Here is a 22,924-nt window from a genome sequence, read left to right as displayed (position 1 = left end):
CTTTCAATTTGACTATTTGCTGCTATTAAATAGAACAAATGGAGACATGGAATGGGCATCTTCAGAGACGTCTGCAGTAGTTCGCTACTTTTACTCTCCCGTCTACGTAGCAACTTTATTTGCATCAGAGAGCGTACATATTATATGAGTTATACTTGTACTCAAGTGTGGCTTCTGTTGAATTCACAATACTAAGAATTTCATCAACAAACGTATATTTTGATAATTTAAACTTGATTTTAAGTCAACTATTTCATAAAATTGGATCTATATTATAGAAAATGTTCATAGGTTTATGGTAATATACCACACATATTCTTTTTTTAAATAGGAAGTCATTATTTTTTTTTATATATATATATATATTTATGGTTATCAAAGTATGTATCATAAACGACTATTATATTTGATATATTCATAAGTTAATGGTTAATGTATTGTTACAGATTTAAAACTAATTACCCATGTTAAACATCACAGCTACCTATTTAATTAAATTTAAAAAAAATATACAACCATACTGTTTTAATTGTTATAGAACAATTATTTTTGTATTGAATTCCAGAATTTTGTGAGTATCTTAATTTGAAGTTTATATAAATAAACTTATTGTTTATTTTATGGTTTAATGACTTTTATTCTTTGTTTGGTATCTGCCAATATTATTACTAATATCATATTATATTTGAACCGTTTTAATATATTGTATAATATACTACATATAAATATACCAATTATATAACACTAAAAAGGTATAAATAAATTATAAATTTGACCCTAATGTATATTCTATTGACCTGGAAATTATTTCAAACAAAACATATTGCTGTGTTCTTTTGGGGAAAGATGAAGGTACTAAATAAATTATATAGGTTTTTGAATTATACAATTATTTATAAAAAAGTAAGTTCTTAATCGGCTAGACTAACAATCATTTCTTTGTTAGAAAGTTTATCAATATGTATTAAAATTGTATGAATGTTAGATATGGGAATATTATTTGTGTAATATTTCTTAATAAATCTAAATCAGAAATCACGAAATTTGTATATTATTATGTATAGGAAATATTAGAATTTGTATTCGCCTGCTATAATAGAGGGTCATAAAAAATTAATTAATATAAACACATTCTGTTTAAGGACTTAAAACTTAATAGAAAATTATATATTACACTTACCTCGTACGCTTACAGGATGTCTTAATGTATTTTGTAATAAGTAGGGGAGAGATTTTAATGCCCAAAAAACCTCAAAAATGCCCTTAAACAATTCAAAAAATGTATTTAAGTATTATTTTTAAAAAAATTCAAAACAATTATTACTTTAAATAATCAGTATCACCCAAAACACATTATATACTTACGAAAAAAATTTAGAAATACGAAAATAATGTCTTTGCATATCCTAGCTTTATTAATATATATTTAGAACACTATAAAATGGATATTTTAATAAATATACTTTACGTATAGTTCTTTTATTTGTATGTAGCGACTAATAAATTATAGGTGCCTATATAGTTATAATATTATATGTATTATCTCTTTTAGGTAGGTTCCTGTTTTAAAAATGTTACATGACTTTTGAAACGGTTTATATTAAATAATTATGAAAAAAAAAAGATTTTTAATTTAAACCTTCAGTGATAATTTTGGAAAAACAAAATTTGTATTGAAAAATATGTTTTGGTTGCTATAATGTTAACAGGAACCTACCTAAAAGAGATAATACATATAATATTATACCTATGTAGGCACCTATAATTTATTAGTCGTTACATACAAATAAAATATAATCATACATAAAATATATTTATTAAAATATCCATTTTATAGTGTTCTAAATATATATTAATAAAGCTAGGATATGCAAAGACATTATTTTCGTGTTGATTTGTTTTTAAAATTATTTAAATTTACCCATTTACCCATAATTGTATTTATTTTTTTTTAAATAACGATAAGGCTTCAATATCTTAGATTATTAGCCTACAATTTTAATAATATGAACAAAACGAAATTTACATATATTTACAATTTGTGGGCTAGGTGAATATAATTGAAAAATTTATAAATCGCTTCAGTATTATCTTCGCTAAGAGCAAATCGGAGAGAAGTTGCATTTTTAAAAATTGTTCAAGCATCGGTGTATTTCGTGATGATAATAATATAATATGGTCGATAGATAATTTCACATTTAATGTGTTGCATACTGGGACAGGTCACAGGTTCCTTAGTGATAAGGAAAGAGTGAGTTAAGTGTGTCCTCTTGTGTGTCTCTTCTTTTAAGACTGACGAGAAAATTCCATTTTTTTATGGAATACTTAATGTTTTATAATTTGTTTGATAGAGGAACCTCGGTTCATTTTGTTTGTCATGTATCAAGAATTTTAAGCTTAATGGTGTCAAGTGTCTCTGAGGATGTGGTTAGTAATAGTTTTAAGGCATTGTATTTTATAGGTTATAAATAAATTGTTTAGTAAAGAAAAAAAATAAAAAAAATATTTAAACATTTGATGCGTGAAGATGAGTGGAGTGTAGTTACCTCTCAAAGTGTTGGTCCACTACTCCACTTATCTAAACTTTAAATATTTATAACTCATAAACTATCATCTGAAATTCGATATTTATTTAAATATTCGTAGGTTCAATAAAATGAAAACTGTATGTATTATAGTTCAAAAATTAAAAAATTAAAAATCGTAAAAAGATAAAAAAAAATTTTATTAAAAAACATTTTTTTGGAATTGGAACCAGGTGGAAAAAATACTATTTAAAAATATTAATACTTTTATAACAATGAGTGCCTTATGTTAAACGAATCACCCACTATTTTTTTTTTTTTTTTTTTTTATGTATTTTTAATTATAATCAAACAAAAGATGTAATACATTTAAATGCAGTACAAAATATATAAAAGGAATATTTTTAAAATGTGATTGTATCCACAAAGTTTAAATAAAAAAAAAATGTGATGCTAAATGTATGCACAAAAATAATTAAACGTAATCATTATGGTATTTAAAAATGTTTCATTTAAACTTTCAATCAAAAAGTTCAAAGAAAACATATTATTTACTGATTAACTGTAAGGTAACAGAATTTTATTAACAACAATTTAATATAATTAATTATAATCAAGGGATTTCAATGTTTTTATTGATTCCTGTGTTAGTAAAAATTCAAAATCTATTTTCAGAATTAATTTTTGTATTGTTAAATAAAACTAGTTTTTAGAGAAATTTGGAAATAAGTATGTATTTGTGCCAGTCAATTAAACTATATTAAGTTTTGGACAAAATAATAGAACTTTATTTTATTACAACACACAAATCCTTAGTGCAGATTTGCTGTAATAAATTTATAATTGTATAATATAAAATCCAATTTGTTATATTTAATATATTTACAGCATACATTTGTGTTTGACTAATAATATTATACTATTTTTTGATAATAGTAGTGGTTTATTTTATACAATTTTATATCAATGGAATAGTAACAAACAGAAACAAACCGAAATTCGATCTGTTAGGTGAAAAATGTAAAAGCCTTTCTCCATCAAACGAACAAAAACGGCAATCACTATTTATTTTGTACTAATATACCCATTTCCCATATTGCGTTACGTAATACAATAATAATGGAGCACTTTGAATTTTAGTTTTTATATAAATATCAAGAATGTTTATGACGTTAATGTCGAATAAATTGTACGATAGAATAAAATATTTTTTTTACGAACCTATACCATAATAATGATAATACGGTATACAACTATAGCCTACGTTTTTGTCAATACCAAGGACATTTCCGTGGTGTAAACACGGAATATTTGTGGCATGAAACTTCATTATAAATGATATTTTTACCAGCAGCGTTATGATAGCATTATCCAGTCCAATCTGGTCTACATAGGGGAAAAAATAGGTATCAATTGGTAAAAATTTAAGTTAAAAATTAGGTAATACATCGTTTTCATCTAAATATAATACGTGTGGATAGATTCAATTATTACTATATATTAATATAATATAAACAACTTTACCGTGAAATTGCATCTTTTCGAAATTTAACCTATTAATTTTAGTAAATAATAAACTAATGCCTTAATTAATAAATAACACATAATATTATGCATACGTTTACAACGACACGCTTGGTGCGCGATATTGTGTGTGAATGTATTAGTATTTATTACTTGTAAATGGGTAAGGACCCAAAAATACCTACCCTTTAATATATATATATATATATATATATATATATATATATATATATAATATATATATATATATATATATATATATTGATAATTTATGTTTCAATAATCGTTACAAATATGACACAACAATTAATAGATTTAAAACTTAAACGTACCAAAATGCATAAGATAAATAAAAATATGATACTGATAATAATATAAATAGATAATATTGACAACAAAGCATAAAGCAAAATGAGCTTGAACAATGAGCATAGATAAAAAAATCAATGTGTTTTAAGTTTGATAAATGATCACTAATGAGAAAACTCTGAGGAAAAATAATACGAAACTAAAATTAATAATATTGTACAATTACACACACACGTGTACCAAAAACCTACCCAACTTAAAACCCTACAGTACCCTCCCTACACCCAATGGCCTATGTTTCTGCGGGTCAACTAATAAAAATAAAAAATAAAAATATTGTACAATTATGGAACGTTACTTATTTTTTTTTTTGGGCAATGATTATTAATAAAAATCAATTGTTAAGACTTGAGAGTTATTCTAATTATTTTATGTTCAGAGACTATCCTATATTAATATGTACCTACACGATATAAAAAAAAATTAAATAAAAAATCATATTAGATAGCCAATGTTAATAAAATAAAAAACAACAAGTAGGTAAATAGATAACTGTATCAATAAAAATAAAAATTTAAACCGAAATTTATATTAAGGAATAGTTTAATTATTTTTTATTTTATTAAGGCTTCAATTACACAGAATTTTAGCCTACTTTAATCAAAAGTTGACTAAAGGAATATTATATACATTACATTTTAGTATGAATTTTACTAAATTATCATGATTATTTTATACAATGGATAGTTTGAGTTTATATTTAGGAAGAATGTACTGATTGCAGCTGTGTTCTTTTCCTTGAAAGCTTGGTAGTCACAATAGGATTTTTGAGAATTTTGTGTGCTTCGATGTTCTTGGAGCAGGTGATGACAATGTGTTCAATTGATAATGTTACGTTGCAAGTGTCACATATTAGTGCTGGTTCTTTTTGGATGAGATGGATATGAGTTAAGCGAGAATGTCCTATTTTGGACATTTCGATTCCGGTTGGGTCCCGTACTATGTTGTCATCGGAAGATAAAAATACGGGTGCGATAATGAAACACGCGTGTTGCTCGGACGGGAGTCAAACACTAACTATTAATATTATTTTAGTTGGTTAATATAATAATATATTAATATATTACTTAAAAAATTATAAAATTAAAAGCAATAGTATTATAATTTAATTGAAATTAGAAATAGTAAAGATTAACTTGATATCTCTGTCAATTTGTACTATGTGTGTTGTGTCGTGTGGTAATACAAACTTGTGTTTATTAAAATAAATGAGATACTCTCTTTTATAGTTTTAAATGATATAGGTGGTGAATCATATTTTTGAAAATTCTGAAGTACCTTCATAATTCAATATTCTAATGAGTAGTTTCTTAGTTATTAAAATGTTGGTAAAGGGGATCATAATTATTAAAATATTGTTAACAAAAATATAAAATACATTTGTAATATAAGAACTAGTATTTATTATACTTGCAGGGAAATGAAATTTCAACAAATTATTATAATTTTTATGGATTAATATCAATCACCTAAATTTCCATAGCTTCTTATATCACAAACCCATTATCGCAGACCTATTTTTAGGAATAAACTACTCGGTAATTTTAACGAATGAATTTTGATTCTGATAACTTAAAATTTACAGAAAAATGATCTTTTTAACAATTTACTGCAGAAAAGAAGAGTTCTCAGTTGAAGTTCAGAAGTTTGTATATCCTTAGGATACTTTTTAAATAATCTAAAAACATATATTTTTTTGCACTTTTGCACCCTTTCCCTTCTATTTTTTTTTTCAAATTCAAATACTAACTAAATTATTATATCACTGCGTTTTATTTGTTGTAGAATATTAGTATAATTTTACTATAATAATATACAAGACGATATAGGTATAGGCATAGGTATATAACCTAACCTTTGACCCAACTATCAAAAATCTACGATATGTGAATTTAAATAGTTGTTTTCTTTTAACGGTTTAAAAAATACATTTACAAAAAATCATTATTATGATGTTTCTATGATGTTTTTATAACGTAATTTCTAATTATATGCATACAATTTAAATGTATTGCATATCATTATGTACATAATCTGGACCTTCTGCTTACTCCGTTTTCCATTACTTTGGGAATCCAACGAAAGCCTTTGTTAATGTTGGCCGCTTTCTACGTATGTTTTGATCATTTATTTTTCTTCGGCCGACATTATTACAACGCTGTAATATCACTATGCACACGCCCACTAATTTTTACTGCGCAGCGCCGATATAGGATGTAAAAGTGTCGGGAAGCGGACGAAAAATTACTCTTAATTACGGTCCGAACTCACAATAAATAAATAAAAAAAAATCCCGTTTGGGTTAGAGAACTGCAAAACACGGTGCGGTGGTAGTTGCGGCCGCCACAGCAACAATATTAAAACGGACGGTAAAAAAAGAAAAAGAGACTCACGTATTATCCTCTCACCGTGTTCGTTTCTCCTCCACCCACCATCACTACCGCCGAGTATTGTCCGATTAATCTCTTACAGGACATTTGCCAAGGTTTCATTTCCTCTTTCAGTATATTAAAACGCACATCCGCTGCAGGGTGGTTACTGTATATAGGTTTTTACTTTATTTTATTTTTTCAATGACCAGCCACTAAATTATTATTCTTCCGTTGTAAATATTATACTATACACACACACGTTTGTGTATATGATGTTTATGTGAGTGTGTGGGTGAACAGCTATTGTTTTATACCGGACGACGGTGGCGAAAGGGAAGGTATAAAAGAAACAATAAATCCGTGTTTTCACGTCGGTCGCCCACGGCTATAAACAATAATATTCGCCCGTGCCCGGCAGTCTGTGATCAAATTGTACAACAGGTTGATAACCACCGCTGTGGTGCCGATATCACAAAAGCGCTCGTTGAATCGTCGAGCCGAGTGCAGTGATACGTGAGTAAAATGTATTTGAAAGGACTATAGGAACTATATTGTGCGAATCAGTAGTGGCCAGCATTTTTGTCGATGAAAAAAGGATCACAATTTTGTGAAAAAAAGATAAAAAGTAGAAAATAATTTAATTACATAATATTCTTCTTATTTTTTTTTTTTATCGAGACTCACTTTTATTCTATTTCGATATTATACGATGACGTTGGTGGCGACGACTTACCGTGATCGGATCTATACTGCACGGAAAACTCGTCAAGCGAAGGGGAACTTAAAAACATAGACGTTTTCACGCACCAATAACTTTGTCCAAAACGCGAACGGTTATAACATATAGCGCAATATAAGAAACAAACGTCATAATATATTATTGTTGGCACTAAAATCCTAAACACCAACACGAATCAATGGAAAATAACTGTAGCGTCGATCGAAATTGAGCTACCAATTTTCTGGTATACCAAGAAAAAATACATTCATGTAGTCGAGGTTCAAATGATTTTACGCACAGTAAATGTCAAATACTAAGGTTAATCAAACTTTAATAAACTGTAGTATTATAATAATATTGATCATACTTTTTTAATTACTCATATACTTGCAACACTCTTAAGACCTTTGGGCCAAAGTTTACCTACCACACTGGTACACCGTAAAAAAATCACTAATTTTGCTGTGGTTCAAAAGATTTTTACGCACAAAGAGAATGTACAAATCCATATAAGGGTGGGTGGGTTCGGGTCTAACCGAATGTATAATTTCCCGAGTGGCACGCATCTTTGATCCGTTCAAGCTACCCGACCAGAAATTTCGGCATATGGTGTCCAAAATAGTGGTGGTAAACTAATTTGTGACGTCACACTTGTACCACTGAGCCGTAACGACTGGGTTGAAACGATGGAGCCTGAATTACCAGTCACATGACACCCGACCATTTTGGTAGCAGATTCAATAAGATTTATGTAGTTTTACTTGTTGTAGGTTCTGATCGGATGACGAATTATAGGTATGCATACTTTTTTTCGTTTTTGCATACGTTTGCATAATTATTAATCGTTCAGTGTGCATAGGTTATGTACAAAGATATTAACGTTAATTTTATATCAATAAATGTGAGCAATAATAGTAATAAACCTTTCTAAGATTATGATAATAATATTAGATAGGTAACTACTATGTATCCATCCTATATTAAACTAATTCCGGGTCTTTTTTTTTTTTTTAATTATATTTTTAACTATAACATTGGGTATTGATTATTTTTTGGCATTTAACCGGATTATAGTTATAGATATTATGGTTTGATGACTTCGATATTAAATTTCCTGATGATATTTTACGATTATAAATACCTACATTAATTTATTAAAACTTAACATAATATGCTAATTAGATAACAAATTACTCAAACTCATTTAAAATGTAACAATCATGTAATAAAAATCTATCCATATGAATATTCGAACAAATAGTATATGGCTTATTAAGCTTTTTCTATATCCAAGACAATGCCTTGTTCATAATACTAGTATTATTAAGTACACGTCGTAATATGTTATAGTTGGTTTAAATAATATATTTGAAAATCTAGTAAATAATAAACAGATTCTACAAAAATGTTTCATATTATATGACATATTATTAAATTAGTATTGAATACGTATGTTTGGTAAATTTTGAGGTACAAAAATTGTTTATAATGTTTCAGTATAAGTGTTTTTTTATGAAAAATTAATTTTTAAAGTTAATTTGTATTAATAATATGTGATTTTGAGATATTATTTTCATTTTTTAAAATTTAAAATTAATTTCTTGAATTTGCCAATCTAAAAGAAAGTATTTAATTTGAGTGAAGACGAAAATATGTTTTATAATATATTAAATTACTTACTATTCTCTGTAAGCGTGTTCTAAAGTATAAAAGGAGGGAGTACTCCAAAAGTATTATCATTTGGAATCATTTAAATTGAAAATTGTATCTAAATGTTATGTCTTCATTATGTTTCTATTTCTCTGCAGCTTTTCTCCGTGCAAGGAACTCATTAATAATATTGTAAAATAGATCTTAACAGGTGCTTTTTAATTCTATATCCATTCAAAATCTGAAGTTCTTGAAGCAAAGCAAGTTATCTATTTTTATTGGTCTCAAATTTAAGATCACAACGTACCATAATTTCCTATATTAAAAAAGTAAAATTGTGAATGTTAGATGTAATTTTTATTTCAATTAAAAACAATGAAACATTATTCAGTTATTCAAATAAAAATAGTATAAAAATAATAAATAATTAAAAATGTGATATTAAAAAGTAAATATTCTTAAACATTATAGACTTTAAATTAATTCACATTCAGATAACATAATATAATCATTCATTCATCCTAGTTGAATAAAATTACAATCCATTTTTAGTTTTTTTTTTTTTTTTTATTGGTCTTGAATTTATACAATTTCTGCTTCGACTACTAGGTCATTAGCAAATAACTATAAACATACATTAATTATACTTATAATAAAGAACAGAGCAAAGAAATAAGAGAAAAAACAAAAAAATGAAAAAAATACAAGAGCATTTTTAGTTTAAATGAACTTAGTATTCAAAGATTTATTAGTCAACTAAGGTTTGCCATGTATGTTGCTTAACAATGATATATGATATACCTTATATTACACTTCTTAATCGAAAGTTATTTGTTAAAAAATAATAAGTTTTAATATTTATGTAAGTTTCGATGACCCTTTATAAACGACCACATAATAATTTTAAAACAAACTACATGAATACTCAGATTAATAAACTGTTAATTATAAGGTTAAATACTGGTTTGGATCTATATGAATTAAATTTATGTCAAAACAAACTATTCTATTTTAGAATAAATCTGTCTATTTCCTTTAAATCACTTTGTAAGTTCAATATAGACACTATCCAACTAACTATTAGATTTAGTTCTAAGTAATAAATTAAATGGTTATCTGCAAGCTCAAAAGTAAGATTGATGTAGTCATGAGGTTTTAAGATAATTAAGTTGAAAATGAAAATAAAGCATTTAGTAATTTTTTCAGTATTTTTAATATTGCTGTTCTGATAAGTTTAATGGATTATCGTTGTAGTTGTAGATATACTAGTTATATTAAAGAAATTATATTACTTTTAATACCTACTTAGTGTTTATTTGTATTGTATAAATTACCATATTATAGACATTACAAGTATTTCACAGGGATTTTTAAAAAATTTTACATTTTTAAATTTCAGAAAATATTTTTAAACACAACTTGAATATGTCAGTAGTATTATCATTAAAAACTGAACAGTAATATAAGAATTTAACGATGTATATTTTATAAAATAGTGTTATTAGTTGTTAAAATTTAAGTATTTATTTTAAAAATATAAATAATTAGTCTATAACCTATTTTGTTAAAATAAAAAAATATCGACTTTATCAATTTAGATTTCACATCAAAATTTGACAGTCGTTTAATTGTTTTCACCCATAAAATGTTATTTTTAAATATTTTAATTTTAAAGTTTTGGATACAATTAACTTTATTCAATCATATCCGAATATTTAGTAGGTACTTACTGAAAAATAGAAGTATTGAAGTATGTATTTCATCAAAGATAAAAAAAACACCTAGCTCCTAAATTTTGAAAAATAAATTATCTAATGTAGTCTTCACAGTATAATTAAATATAATGAAAAAAAAAATCGTTAATAAACCAATAGAGAATCAGAAATGTACGAGACATACCCATGGTTATCCAATAGCAAAAAAAAATTATTCATGCGAAGGCTATGGTGTCTAATTAACAGCGATACAGATCATAACCAAATGCCTCAAATATAAACAAGATATACAAAAATCATCGGACTAAATACAATCCTCGACATTGCACTGAAAACGAAAACCAAAGAGAACAGTAAGATGATACAATTTTTGAAATCAACAGGTCTTTATAATCTAATCTAATCATAATATGTAAATTAGTTTTATATACAATGTAGCCATATTTTACTTTTAATGATTTCACTATCTAAAAAAAATTCTAAAACCGTAAATACTGTAACCAAATTTAAATTGTAATTAATGGCCATAGTTTCCGAGTTTATAAGATCAGAAAAAAAAATATATATATTATATGCATTATACATAATTTTTGATTTAAAAATACTAATTTTATTTTGTGAACTAAATTATACTATTTGTTAGGTATTTATAACTTTGACGTTGATATCCGATTATAGTCCATAGTATTTTTATTCGGAGGAACTTAAGCTTAAATGCTTAATAGGATAGGGATATGTAATTAAAATCTAAGATTAACCTTAAACATATCATACTTCATTGTTCATCATCTCATAATTAGGCAACCACTAATTCCAGGTAAATGTATGACGTAAATTCGATTTGATTATAAATTTTATTGTAATTGGCAGTAGCAAAGTAAATACTTTTGCTAGAGAATTAATAATATTATAATGTGATGAGGTGGAATTTTTAAATACCCTTTTTGGATTAAATTAGAAATACTGAGATCATTTAAACCAGTATATTGTTGTATATAGGTATACAAAACAAGTTATCAACCTTAAAACCTAATACGCTTTAAGCTTCAAGAAAATATTGAATCATGTAATATACCAAAAAACACAAATTCAAATAATGTTATGTTTATTGTTTAAAATATTTATATTTTTTTTTAATTTTTGTGACTGCATAATATATGTAGGTATATCTTATAATATTATAACGGCGTATATTTATTTAAAAAAAAAGTATTTCCATACGAACTGTATAAAATTGTAAGAAATTATTGTGTATACTTTTGTTCACTAGCCTGAATACAAAATTAAGCAATAAATATTTAGTAACTCACTGGTATTATACATAAATAAACACTAAAATTCCTTGAAATATTGTTAAAAACTTGTGTTTACAAGACAAATAATGCATAAATGTACAATTGATCAAATTGCTGTGTACGGTGGCGTTAAGTGCATATTCAATAGGTAAGGAACCTAAAGGTTTTGTCCAATATTTTAAATAAAAAACTTAGGATTGGTAAAAATTAACTAAACAACAAAATTAAAAAAATTAATTGTTATTAATTTAAAATATTATTATTTGTTGTAAATTATGATACAGTATTGATGCTACAAAAAGATTCAAAAATAATTAATAACAATTGTATTTATTAATACAAATATCTGATCGGTATTAATATACAAATTTAAACTTTGTGGCGTATTACAAAATACAAAGAATTAATACTCTGAAAATAATCCAACTAAAAATAGTAAAAAACAAAATAACATATCACTACAACATTTTTTGTATAGAAATATACATATATACAAGTACGAATCAATTTCTATGAAGGATAAAGAATAACATTTTTCAAAAGTAAAAAGTATTTAAAATACCGTATTGAATACTTAAAAAGAAAGTGTTTAAGAATTATTCGGAATACTACCCAGTTCTAACTAAATGTCAATACTATCTATACAATATAAATAAATAAATTAGTTATCTACATAAAATACATACAAATCTAAACCCAAGTGTTATGTTTAAAAAAAAAATTTACATTATTTGTGATATGTATTAAATTAGACAACAAGGCGTATAACAATACCTTCCCTGCACAAATGTCAGTGGGAAGTATGCTTGCTCCCATCGCTAGATCATTCCTATCAGGATTTTTTTTTTTTTAACTTATAATAGTAACTACGATGTTTAATTTTTTTCCAGACTTACAATTTAAACGCTCAAATCGGTGAATCGTCAGCATGTGCTACTGCATTATTGTGTGGTGTAAAAGCCAATTTCGAAACAGTTGGCTTGGACGGCAATGGAAAGTTTGAAAACTGTTATTCCAGTTTTGGGTCTAGAGTTGACTCATTAGCTTACTGGGCTCAACAGCAGGGTACGTGTTTTTTTTTTATAAATACACAACCAATAAATATTGGATTTTGAATTTATCAACTAATAAAGATTTATTATCCTAACCAAACCTTTATAGTCTAGTGTGAATATTGGTAAATTAAAAATTCAATTATTTTGTAGACTTTTAAGATTTGCCAGAGAACTATAAGTTTTGTGTGTATTTCGTGTTCTTAAATATAATATAATGTTATTTATGTTATAATATGTCTTAATATAATGTTATATTGTATTAAAAATAATAAAAACAACATAATATACCTAATAATGATGTGCCATTACACATATTACACATACTTAGTTACTTATAATCCTAGTTCAAGAACTTAAGATTGCATAAACTGTTATGTTAGGTGGATCTTCCCGTAATATAACTTTCTTCGTTATACTGATCACTACGTCTTGTTGACTGTTGTCCAACAAAGTTTATTCAGTATATTAAAACTGAATTAATTAAAATTTGCTTCAATAACCCGCTAAGTAATTTACACAGTGTCTATTGAAGATAATATATTCACTTTATGAAATTCATATTGTTTCAATAGCTCATGTGTTACTACTGTAATGATGTACGCTTAAGCCATCATATCTTTTGAAATTTAATTTATAAAATAAAATAATTATAATAATTTTTAGTCAATAAGAATAAGATAGGACACATACATACACACATACACACGCACACACACATACAACATTAGATATAAGGAGCTCCGTCATCGTTCTTTTGATATAGACGATCATAAGCGAGTGTAAAAGACTACGCAGATCATCTATACAGAAAGACGTAATATTGTTAAAGTTTAATATATATATATATGTATATGTATTCAAAATAAATTAATAAGTTAGTTAAAAGTATATGTTAATTAGCGTTAGAAATAAATTAAACAAAAGAAATATTAATAGACCAAAGATAAAGGTTTTATTATTTTAAAATACAAATCGGTCACCTCACTTTGCGCCTTAGACGCTAACCACGGTTTCAATTGGGAAGTAAATTCAAGGATTGGAGAGGTAATATAAAAACAATATTATTATAACCCTTTTTTTTTAATCATTAAACCACGAACATGGCTTAAACATATTTAAATACTATTTAAGTTATAATCACTAATGATACTATTAAAACAATAATTAATTTACTAAAAATTAAAACGATAATTTTAAATATAACGAAATATACAACTGTGAAATATTACAACAATTCTATTTGAATTTATAAATAAAATAAAATTAAACATAATATTATTAACTCTAAATGCACCATAATGGTATTCTGATTATCTACTTCAAGAACTCTGGAGTAAGTCATTTTTATTGCTTAGAAATTATCAATTCATTATGAAGTAATACGCTGTATAATTTTTCAACGCTATTAATGTTTTATTCTTCAGTTTTTTAGAACTTTTTTTAAGCTTAACGGAGGACATGACAACTCCACCGTTCTCTAAAAAATGATGGATTTACGAGACACTAAAACATGGAAGTTTTTTAAGTTGTTCAAGATCTATATTTAATCAAAATATTTAAAAAAAAATAATCCTTTTTACTTCAAAATATGTTAATATAATAATATATATTTAATATTATTAGGATCCAAAAAATGTACGCTAGTTTTACACATCGACCTAAAACAAACTATTCTGGTTGTATTGTCTTGAATAGTTTTCATGACAATTTTTTGCAGTGAACATTTTTTAAAAGTTGAAAATTATAAAAATTTTATAATTTCTAATATTAATTTCTTATCAAATAAAGCCCCCTTAGTATTATACATTTTTTTTTTAATTTATTAATATAATTGTGTCAATACACCAAGTATTTTTACAATATTTTAAAGTTATTATACCTACCTATTCATGTTATAAACTAAGTAATTGTATTACTAAATAACCATTTTAATAATATACTGTTAAACATAATATTATTGGAAATTCAAATTGCAAATTAATTCATGTTGGTAATAAATGTGAATTTTTAACAATTGTAAAAAAAAAATATTTTTACTTCAGCAAAATGTTGATCGTATAAACATTTTCCTACATTTACTAATTTTCCATTTTTTTTAAATTTATTGTTGGTAGTTGAACTATTTTCAAAATTTTACGCTAATTACTTTTTATAAGTAGTTGATATAAATTACAGAGTACATTACATTGTATCTAGTTTTAACACAAGACCTTAATTCTTAAGGCCTCAATATCTAAGAACATAAGTCAGAACTATTTATAATTGACAGACAAATATATTATTTTACATTTTACATTCAATATGTAGGTATATGTACCTATTTGTTTTAATTTTAGCTCATATTCGTTTAATTCCTAATTCAATAACAAATATTAACTCAAAATATAAATTGTATAACCCCAAAAATAATGTCACAATCAAGATAAGGATATCTATATTGTGGCCAAGTCGTTTTATTTTTCATTATAAAAATGAAAGATCATATTTAAGCATCTGTGCTAGATTTTGAAAACCAGAAAACGCACTAGTTTAATTCAGAATCCAGTCAAGTATAATGAAATAAAAATGAGAGTTTTTAAGTAGAAATGAAGTAAGTTACTGAAACACTGTACTAAAGAAAGATTAGACTTAGCTACAATATTACTGGTTTTTAAACTTGTCCTTTTTTAATGGGGATATTTTTATCCTTTTAGACTTTTAGAGGAAAATTGATTCAACTAGATTATTTTTTAATAGTTTAAGTAGTTGCCTGAAAATTTTTTCAAAATGTTTTTCTCAGTTATAATAATGTGGTTATAATAGTTATTCATTATAAGTAGCTTATTGACCTAAAATTAGTGAAAAAACAAAAAATTTCAATTTCATAATATTATCCACGCCCCTGATGAGTTAAGTTAAATTTCACCTGCAATTTCACTTAAAATAATTTAAATAATAATGATAATATTTTGAATATTTTAAATAAAAATACATATTAATGATAAAAATATTTGAAAAGTGCTTCTTCTTACGTTTTAACAAAACTGTTTAGTTTATAGTGCAACGAGAAACTTTTTATCCGGAGTCTTTTCATCGAGATATTTTTCTCAATACCTAATACTATATAATAGGCTGCCTCATATAGTATTATACTAAAGGAGAATGTAGTAACTTTAAATTAACTATGTAAAAACAAATTTTTTCTTAAACGAAAATAATTTTTGAGACGATGATAAATCTTTATTGATCAAATGACCATCCAGTGTATACAATATGCATTTTACAATAGATAGGTACCTACATTTTTATCGACTTAAATAAAATACTGCATCTGAGAATGGAGATGTATCGAAAAACGTCTCGAGTTCGGTAAGATTGCCTTCATGTATATAATGTAAATAATATGGTTTACCAACTAATTTCTATAGAGGTCTGCTTTAATTTATCAAACTCCCCACGGCCCAATCCCAAATAGTTTTAATGATTTTTCACATATTAATAAATATTATTTTTAATTTAAGATTTTTATATCAATTGATTATTTTTTATAATTGTCATTTAAAAAAATAAAGATGATTATACAAGAAAACATTTCATTTTTAATGTGAACAATAAGATTTTTTAATTTTTTATAATATCAACTTGTATTAACTGCCAATTAATTTATTCTAATAATTGTAATTGCAATTGCAAAAAAAAAACAATTATGAGAAATAACATTCCATTTTTAATGTGAATTATGTGGTGCCGTGATCATCACATCATACCATATGTTGCAGCCTCTTGAATATATGCTCAAGTTAGTTTTTCACGGAAAACTCGTTTAAACACAATGTCTACCAGTTTTAGCCTCTTGAATATCTGAAGGTGGCGTGATCATCATCATATAATTAGACTAATAGCTAAAATTTCCTATGCGTTAAATCACCAATAAATTGTAATGTAATTGTTTTTTTGTTATTCGAAGTTTATTCTTTATAGGAAACTGGTTTTTTTTTATCATAGAATAGTTTTAAAAGTTAGTTGTGTTTAGTAGTAACTGGAATTAACTATCAAAGCTATTCTATCATAAAAGCCAATTACTTAATAAAGAATTTAACTTCAAATAACAAAAAAAAATAAAACAGTTACATTACAATTGGTGGTTTAAGGTAGGAATAATAATAATATGATGATCATGCTACTTCCTCGTATTCAAAAAGCTGCAACAGGTAGCTATTATATTTAAACATGTTTCCGTACAATGTTATAATTCATCGGCTGATAGGTACCTGTAACATGTTATATATTGTATAATACAGATTCATATATGATTTAAACTACCATAAGAAGAGTATTTTGAAAGTAACTATACTTGTTTTTTTATAAAATCAGAATATTTGGTCTTAAAAATAATTAGTAGGTTGGTTTATACTGAATACCTAAAATTATTTGACTCGATCTTTGTACCTACAAGCTTGCTAATACATACAACTTATTTATTTTCTATTTCATATGGAATTCATTAATTTGTATAATAATAAGGTTTGAATAAGTATTCATTATACTAATGATTTATATAACCAAATGTTCTTGTTTTATATCCATGTAATTTACTTTTTTTTTCTCTTGAGCTCCACGCGTAGACTTATACACTAGGTTCAACATGTTTATTGCTCCACGTATACACATAGTACCAACTGTATATAGCATGTGCTAAAAACATTTACAATTTTATTAACATAAAAATATCACTTATTTAGTTATTTATAAAAAATTATATAAAATATGTATGGATAAACTAAAATTATTTATTTTTATTGAATGGTAATATTTTTGATAATAATGCTAGGCATACGTAAGTAATAAATAAATTATAACAGAGGTATTCAAATATTGTTCGTCTCAGCTCCATGGTCATCGCGAGTGCTGGTGTAGGAAGCCACGTCAAAGCACCAAAAACTAATATTTATGTAGGTCTTGTATAATTAATTTAAATATTATTCATAATCATTATGGAAACGATAACGAGAAACATTACACGACTGTTTGAAGTTTTATTTCTAGTACTTAAATCACTGTTATTATCACTTATATTGACCATATTGTATCCGTATTGTTTCAATTTTTCATAATCAATAAGAGCCGTCAAAATATTTTAAAAGAACTACAAGATAAAATCGTTTCTGTAGTGCATTTTTACCTGTTTGAGCCACAGGGATAATATTGAAAATGTAATTTTATCTATTCTAATTTTATTAGACACCTAAACGCAATCAGAATATTTTCAAGGACCTAAGATTTTTTTATAGAGATTAAATTCAATGGACCAACTATGGGTAGCTAAATTTTGTTTAAAATGTTAAAGCTATTGACTATTGATTCATTAAATGTTAAGTGCAACCCAGGTTAGTTAATTTATTGGCCCAAGTGAGAAGGGTAGCTGGTTGCACCGCTGCCTAAACAAGGGTTTATATTATGTGCCCGCAAAAATTTTAAGGTAATACATATTATATAAGGTATTTATACTTATTAATATTTCTCAAAAATAATTTACATACCAAAGACCACCAACTGTAACGCCGATGTTTTTTTGTGGCTTGACATTGGATTTTTTATTAAATAACTGCAAGCTTTAACTATTAAAGCTATGCCTTTGATAATAAGCCAGTGGTAAACTAGCTTACGGTAATTCTGAAATTTTGATTAAAAATTATCAAATAATATACTTATACCACCTTTACCTATATCTGTAATATTATACCCTTTATTTTCAATGACAAAGGTCATTATTATTAAAAATTTCAAATGTTTATATTCTTACTTGGTTAAGAACAGCAATTATCAAATATACATCACCAATCGTTGAAGTTGTTCTGTACGCGTATCTCCAATACTCGTCGATATAGCACGAGACTGGAAACAAGTGAATAATATAATACATAATATAAAAAAATACCTATTCACTAAAAAATTCAAAAAATATTTGATGTAAAAATCAAACAAATTTATAAAAAAACATATTTTCTTCTAATATTTCCTTAATATTTTTATCTTCTCCATTTCATTTATTACCGAGTTTATTACCTAATAATAATAATATATTATAATATGATTGATTCGTTTATATACTTTTATCGAAAACAAATATAAATAGTTTAAAACTGATGATTTATTTTTAGTTTTTATTCAATTCCAATGTTATACATAAAATGATGGATTGGCTCTGAAATAAAAATACCTATATTATAATCGTTTTATACTCGTACTTATGTATTAGTTCAAATATAAGAATTTTATATTTATAGAAAAATAAAAACTTTTTTATGCAACATAATAATATTACCTATATACAACAGTTCACCATTATTTTAGTATCGACGATAGTTTAAAAGGGTGAAGTATAATAATATTATATATGAAACGCAAGCGTGCACAGCCATTGCGGCAGAGTAGGCTAAACCAATGGTACTTCAAAAAAATTAAATTAAATTGATTTAATATTATACTTTAATTTACTCATCACATTGTCCACTATAATATTATAAAAGGCATATATGCGTACCTATACAAATATAAACAAATGTTTTTGTTAAGTAATAGTAGGATTAAAGATTTATAACTGGAAAAATCATAAAATCACAGATACAAGTTTAAAAGATAAACCATTTACCTCATTACTAGTAATATTAACTATAACCTAATAATTTAACGATTTGATTTTTATAGATATTAAATTAGGTAGTTATTATTAAGAAATTGCTTCAGGATATGAAAAGTCATAAATGACAAGGTTTATATCATAGAATAAGATAATAATACTATGTAGCCATGTAGGTTATATCTAAACGATCAAAATAGCAATTTATGATAAGTTTGGTACAGATTTCAGGTTTGGGTATGGCCCACCAGCCACCCAGCCACCCCAATAAATTCATAAGACTATATAATAGTTTGAAACTTCCAAAGCTTAACTTACTATGCATACTCTTTCTCAAAATAGGGTGAGGATCTAACTCCAACCGGCGTGGCTAGCATCTCTTATATAATGGTATAGGCAATGATTGGTTGAAAGAGGATAGAGCACACAGAACCGGTGTAAGTATTCTACTTTGAGACAAAGTATAGATATCAAGTACGTCATAGATATATCAACACTACAATCATATTGTTTAAAAATCGTGAACAACGACACAACATAAGTAATTTTATCATGCTAATTAATATTATTATGATATTTGTACGTATGGTTGTGTTTAATATGTGGACATAATATTATTGTTATTATTAAAGTAATCGTTTTTTACGGTGTGAACTATTTTTGAAGACAAAATTATATTTTTTGGATCAAAATAAATAAATAATTTTTTCAATAACGTAGGTATATATTATATTATGATTTAAATATTATACTTACGGAATTCTTCAATTTCTTCTTCAAAGTTCGATGCTTTCACAAAATCAGCGACAACAGGACAACTGTAATAACCCTTACATAAACATAATTTTTCAAAACCACTAATAGCTTTCATCATCTAAAATTAATGAAAACATTTAAAAATTTTTTGAAATGATTTAGAGACAATGTATGTATCTAGTGTATATGTTAACGTGTTAATTTTTCCTACTAATTATAGGGGGAATTATCGATTCCGCCGAAACTACCTGCTTAGGAAAAAGGTTTATATTGATTCCGCCGGCTATTAATTCCGCCGGCTACTGATTATAAAATCTACATATTGATTCCGCCGGCTATTAATTCCGCCGGCTACTGTTTATAAAATCTACATATTGATTCCGCCGGCTACTGATAGGTTAGGTTACTGATACGTTTTGAAGGTATAAAATAAAAATGTATAAATGTAAATAATTTTGATAATATTTGGTCACATGTCTAAATTGAATAGCAATACGTACGGTTTGAAATAAAATGTTTTCAACACGCATAATATTATAAGAAACCCGATGGTTGTAAAAACATTAATTTTGCACGATATCAAAAATAGATTTATAGATTTATAAAATTTATAAATTCACTTATTAACTGTTTCCAAATATTACCAAAAGTAGTTATACACTTTAATTTTGAACTATATAGGTACAATTGTAATATTTTTATACAATTTATACTATATACAATTAACAATATGATATATTCAAATGTACATATTAATTAAATACTAATATTTTAATTTATAGTTGTATAATAATATATTAATATAATTATACTAAATAGACTATAAATTTTAAAATACATATACAAAGGGGGGATGAACAGTGTCCGGCGGAATCGATGTGTAAATATTGTAAACGGTAGCCGGCGGAATTAATAGCCGGCGGAATCGATATGCAGATATTATAAACGGTAGCCGGCGGAGTCAATAGCCGGCGGAATCGATGTAAAATCGGCGGAATCGATATACGCCCAATTATAGGTAACACTTACCTATGTATTTTTAACCATAAGAATCAATCGTAGTATGGGAATACATTTACAATAATAGAAGTTATTACCAAATGTATGACTAATAAACCTTAATTCAATTACAATAGTACACTACGGTACGGCGAACATAAAAATACAGATTATCTTAACTACGAGTATCTATAGGTGTATTCTTACCAGTGACGATAGAACAAAAACTACGATGTACCAGTTAATAGACCAACATACAGACTTTGAGTTTATTATACTTCTTTTGATCTAATAAAATATAATAAACATTCAAAAATAAACATTAATAAACAATCAGACAATTTTTTTTTATTCGTTTTAAAGTTTAAACAAATTACTTGATATATTTTTAACTGTAAAAAAATATCTTCACCATGATTCACCAAACGTTTTATAATGTTTGATACCATGTTTAATGAATTTATATCAAATGATCCAACCAATTAACATCCAAGTATAACAATAGGTAAAGCAAATGAAATTCAAAACGTTTTTTCAAGAACGAAAATATTTATAATAATATGCTTACGTTACGTTGTCAGAGCGTTTTTAAATCTTAAAAAAAAATTTTGGCCAGCAGAGTAATATTTTTTTAAATATTTTTTATTCAAAATTTTAAAAACGATTATGGATATTATTTAAAATATATTTATTTTTTTTACATGTATGAGATATTTTATATCTATTACTAGAATACATTTTATCGTAAATATTGCCTATAATAGCTGTAGATTTTATAGTTTATATGATATTCTTTTATATCCTTTGTTACAATGACAGACTGATCCTCCGAGAAGCCTGTGTAATTTCCGGTGAGCTACTTTTCATATTTGAATTTTAAATATTTGCAATATTTAAAAAAATTATATGTACCTATCTGCAATTATTTGTTTTTTTAATTATAATTTTTATATAATTCATTAAGCATGAAGAAAAGGGCCTGTTAACCAATAATACTTATGTTTATGACATAATAACTGGTGCCAATACCGTAGTTAACCTGTTGGCTGTACATAAAGACCTTATTGACTTAGTACAGCGAGGTCAATTTGAATTAAAAAGGTGGGCAAGTAAATACGATACCGTGCTGAGGTGCGTGCCGGTCGAGGATTAAGCTATAGAAGTATAGAACCACAAAATAGAGACACGGCGTTGAAAGTATTAGGTCATTAGGAGTACATTGGGATCCTACAACAGATATCTTTGGATATCATGGAAACATCGGTGAGAGGTCGGTTATTAAGAGGGGCATGTACCGTTTCCGCCAAAATTTGGGCTGTAGCAA

General features: G+C 25.9%; 1 protein-coding gene across 3 annotated transcripts in view; it reads left to right on the top strand.

Moving 5' to 3' along the window:
• Nucleotides 1-22,924, top strand: part of LOC107163412 (alkaline phosphatase-like) — a 273,323-nt gene that overhangs the window by 147,363 nt on the left and 103,036 nt on the right. For all 3 annotated transcript variants that reach the window (XM_089220134.1, XM_089220135.1, XM_089220136.1), the window contains one exon: nucleotides 13,062-13,236. In XM_089220134.1, the coding sequence (XP_089076260.1) occupies nucleotides 13,062-13,236 (175 nt within the window). The remainder of the gene's footprint in view (nucleotides 1-13,061; nucleotides 13,237-22,924) is intronic.

This window comes from Diuraphis noxia, unplaced genomic scaffold (genome assembly GCF_037042655.1).
Source record: "Diuraphis noxia isolate RWA-SAM2 unplaced genomic scaffold, SU_Dnox_SAM2 contig0002, whole genome shotgun sequence".
NCBI lineage: Eukaryota > Metazoa > Arthropoda > Insecta > Hemiptera > Aphididae > Diuraphis > Diuraphis noxia.
The sequence above is the reverse complement of the archived record's forward strand: the minus strand, read 5'-3'. Positions and strand labels throughout refer to the sequence as shown.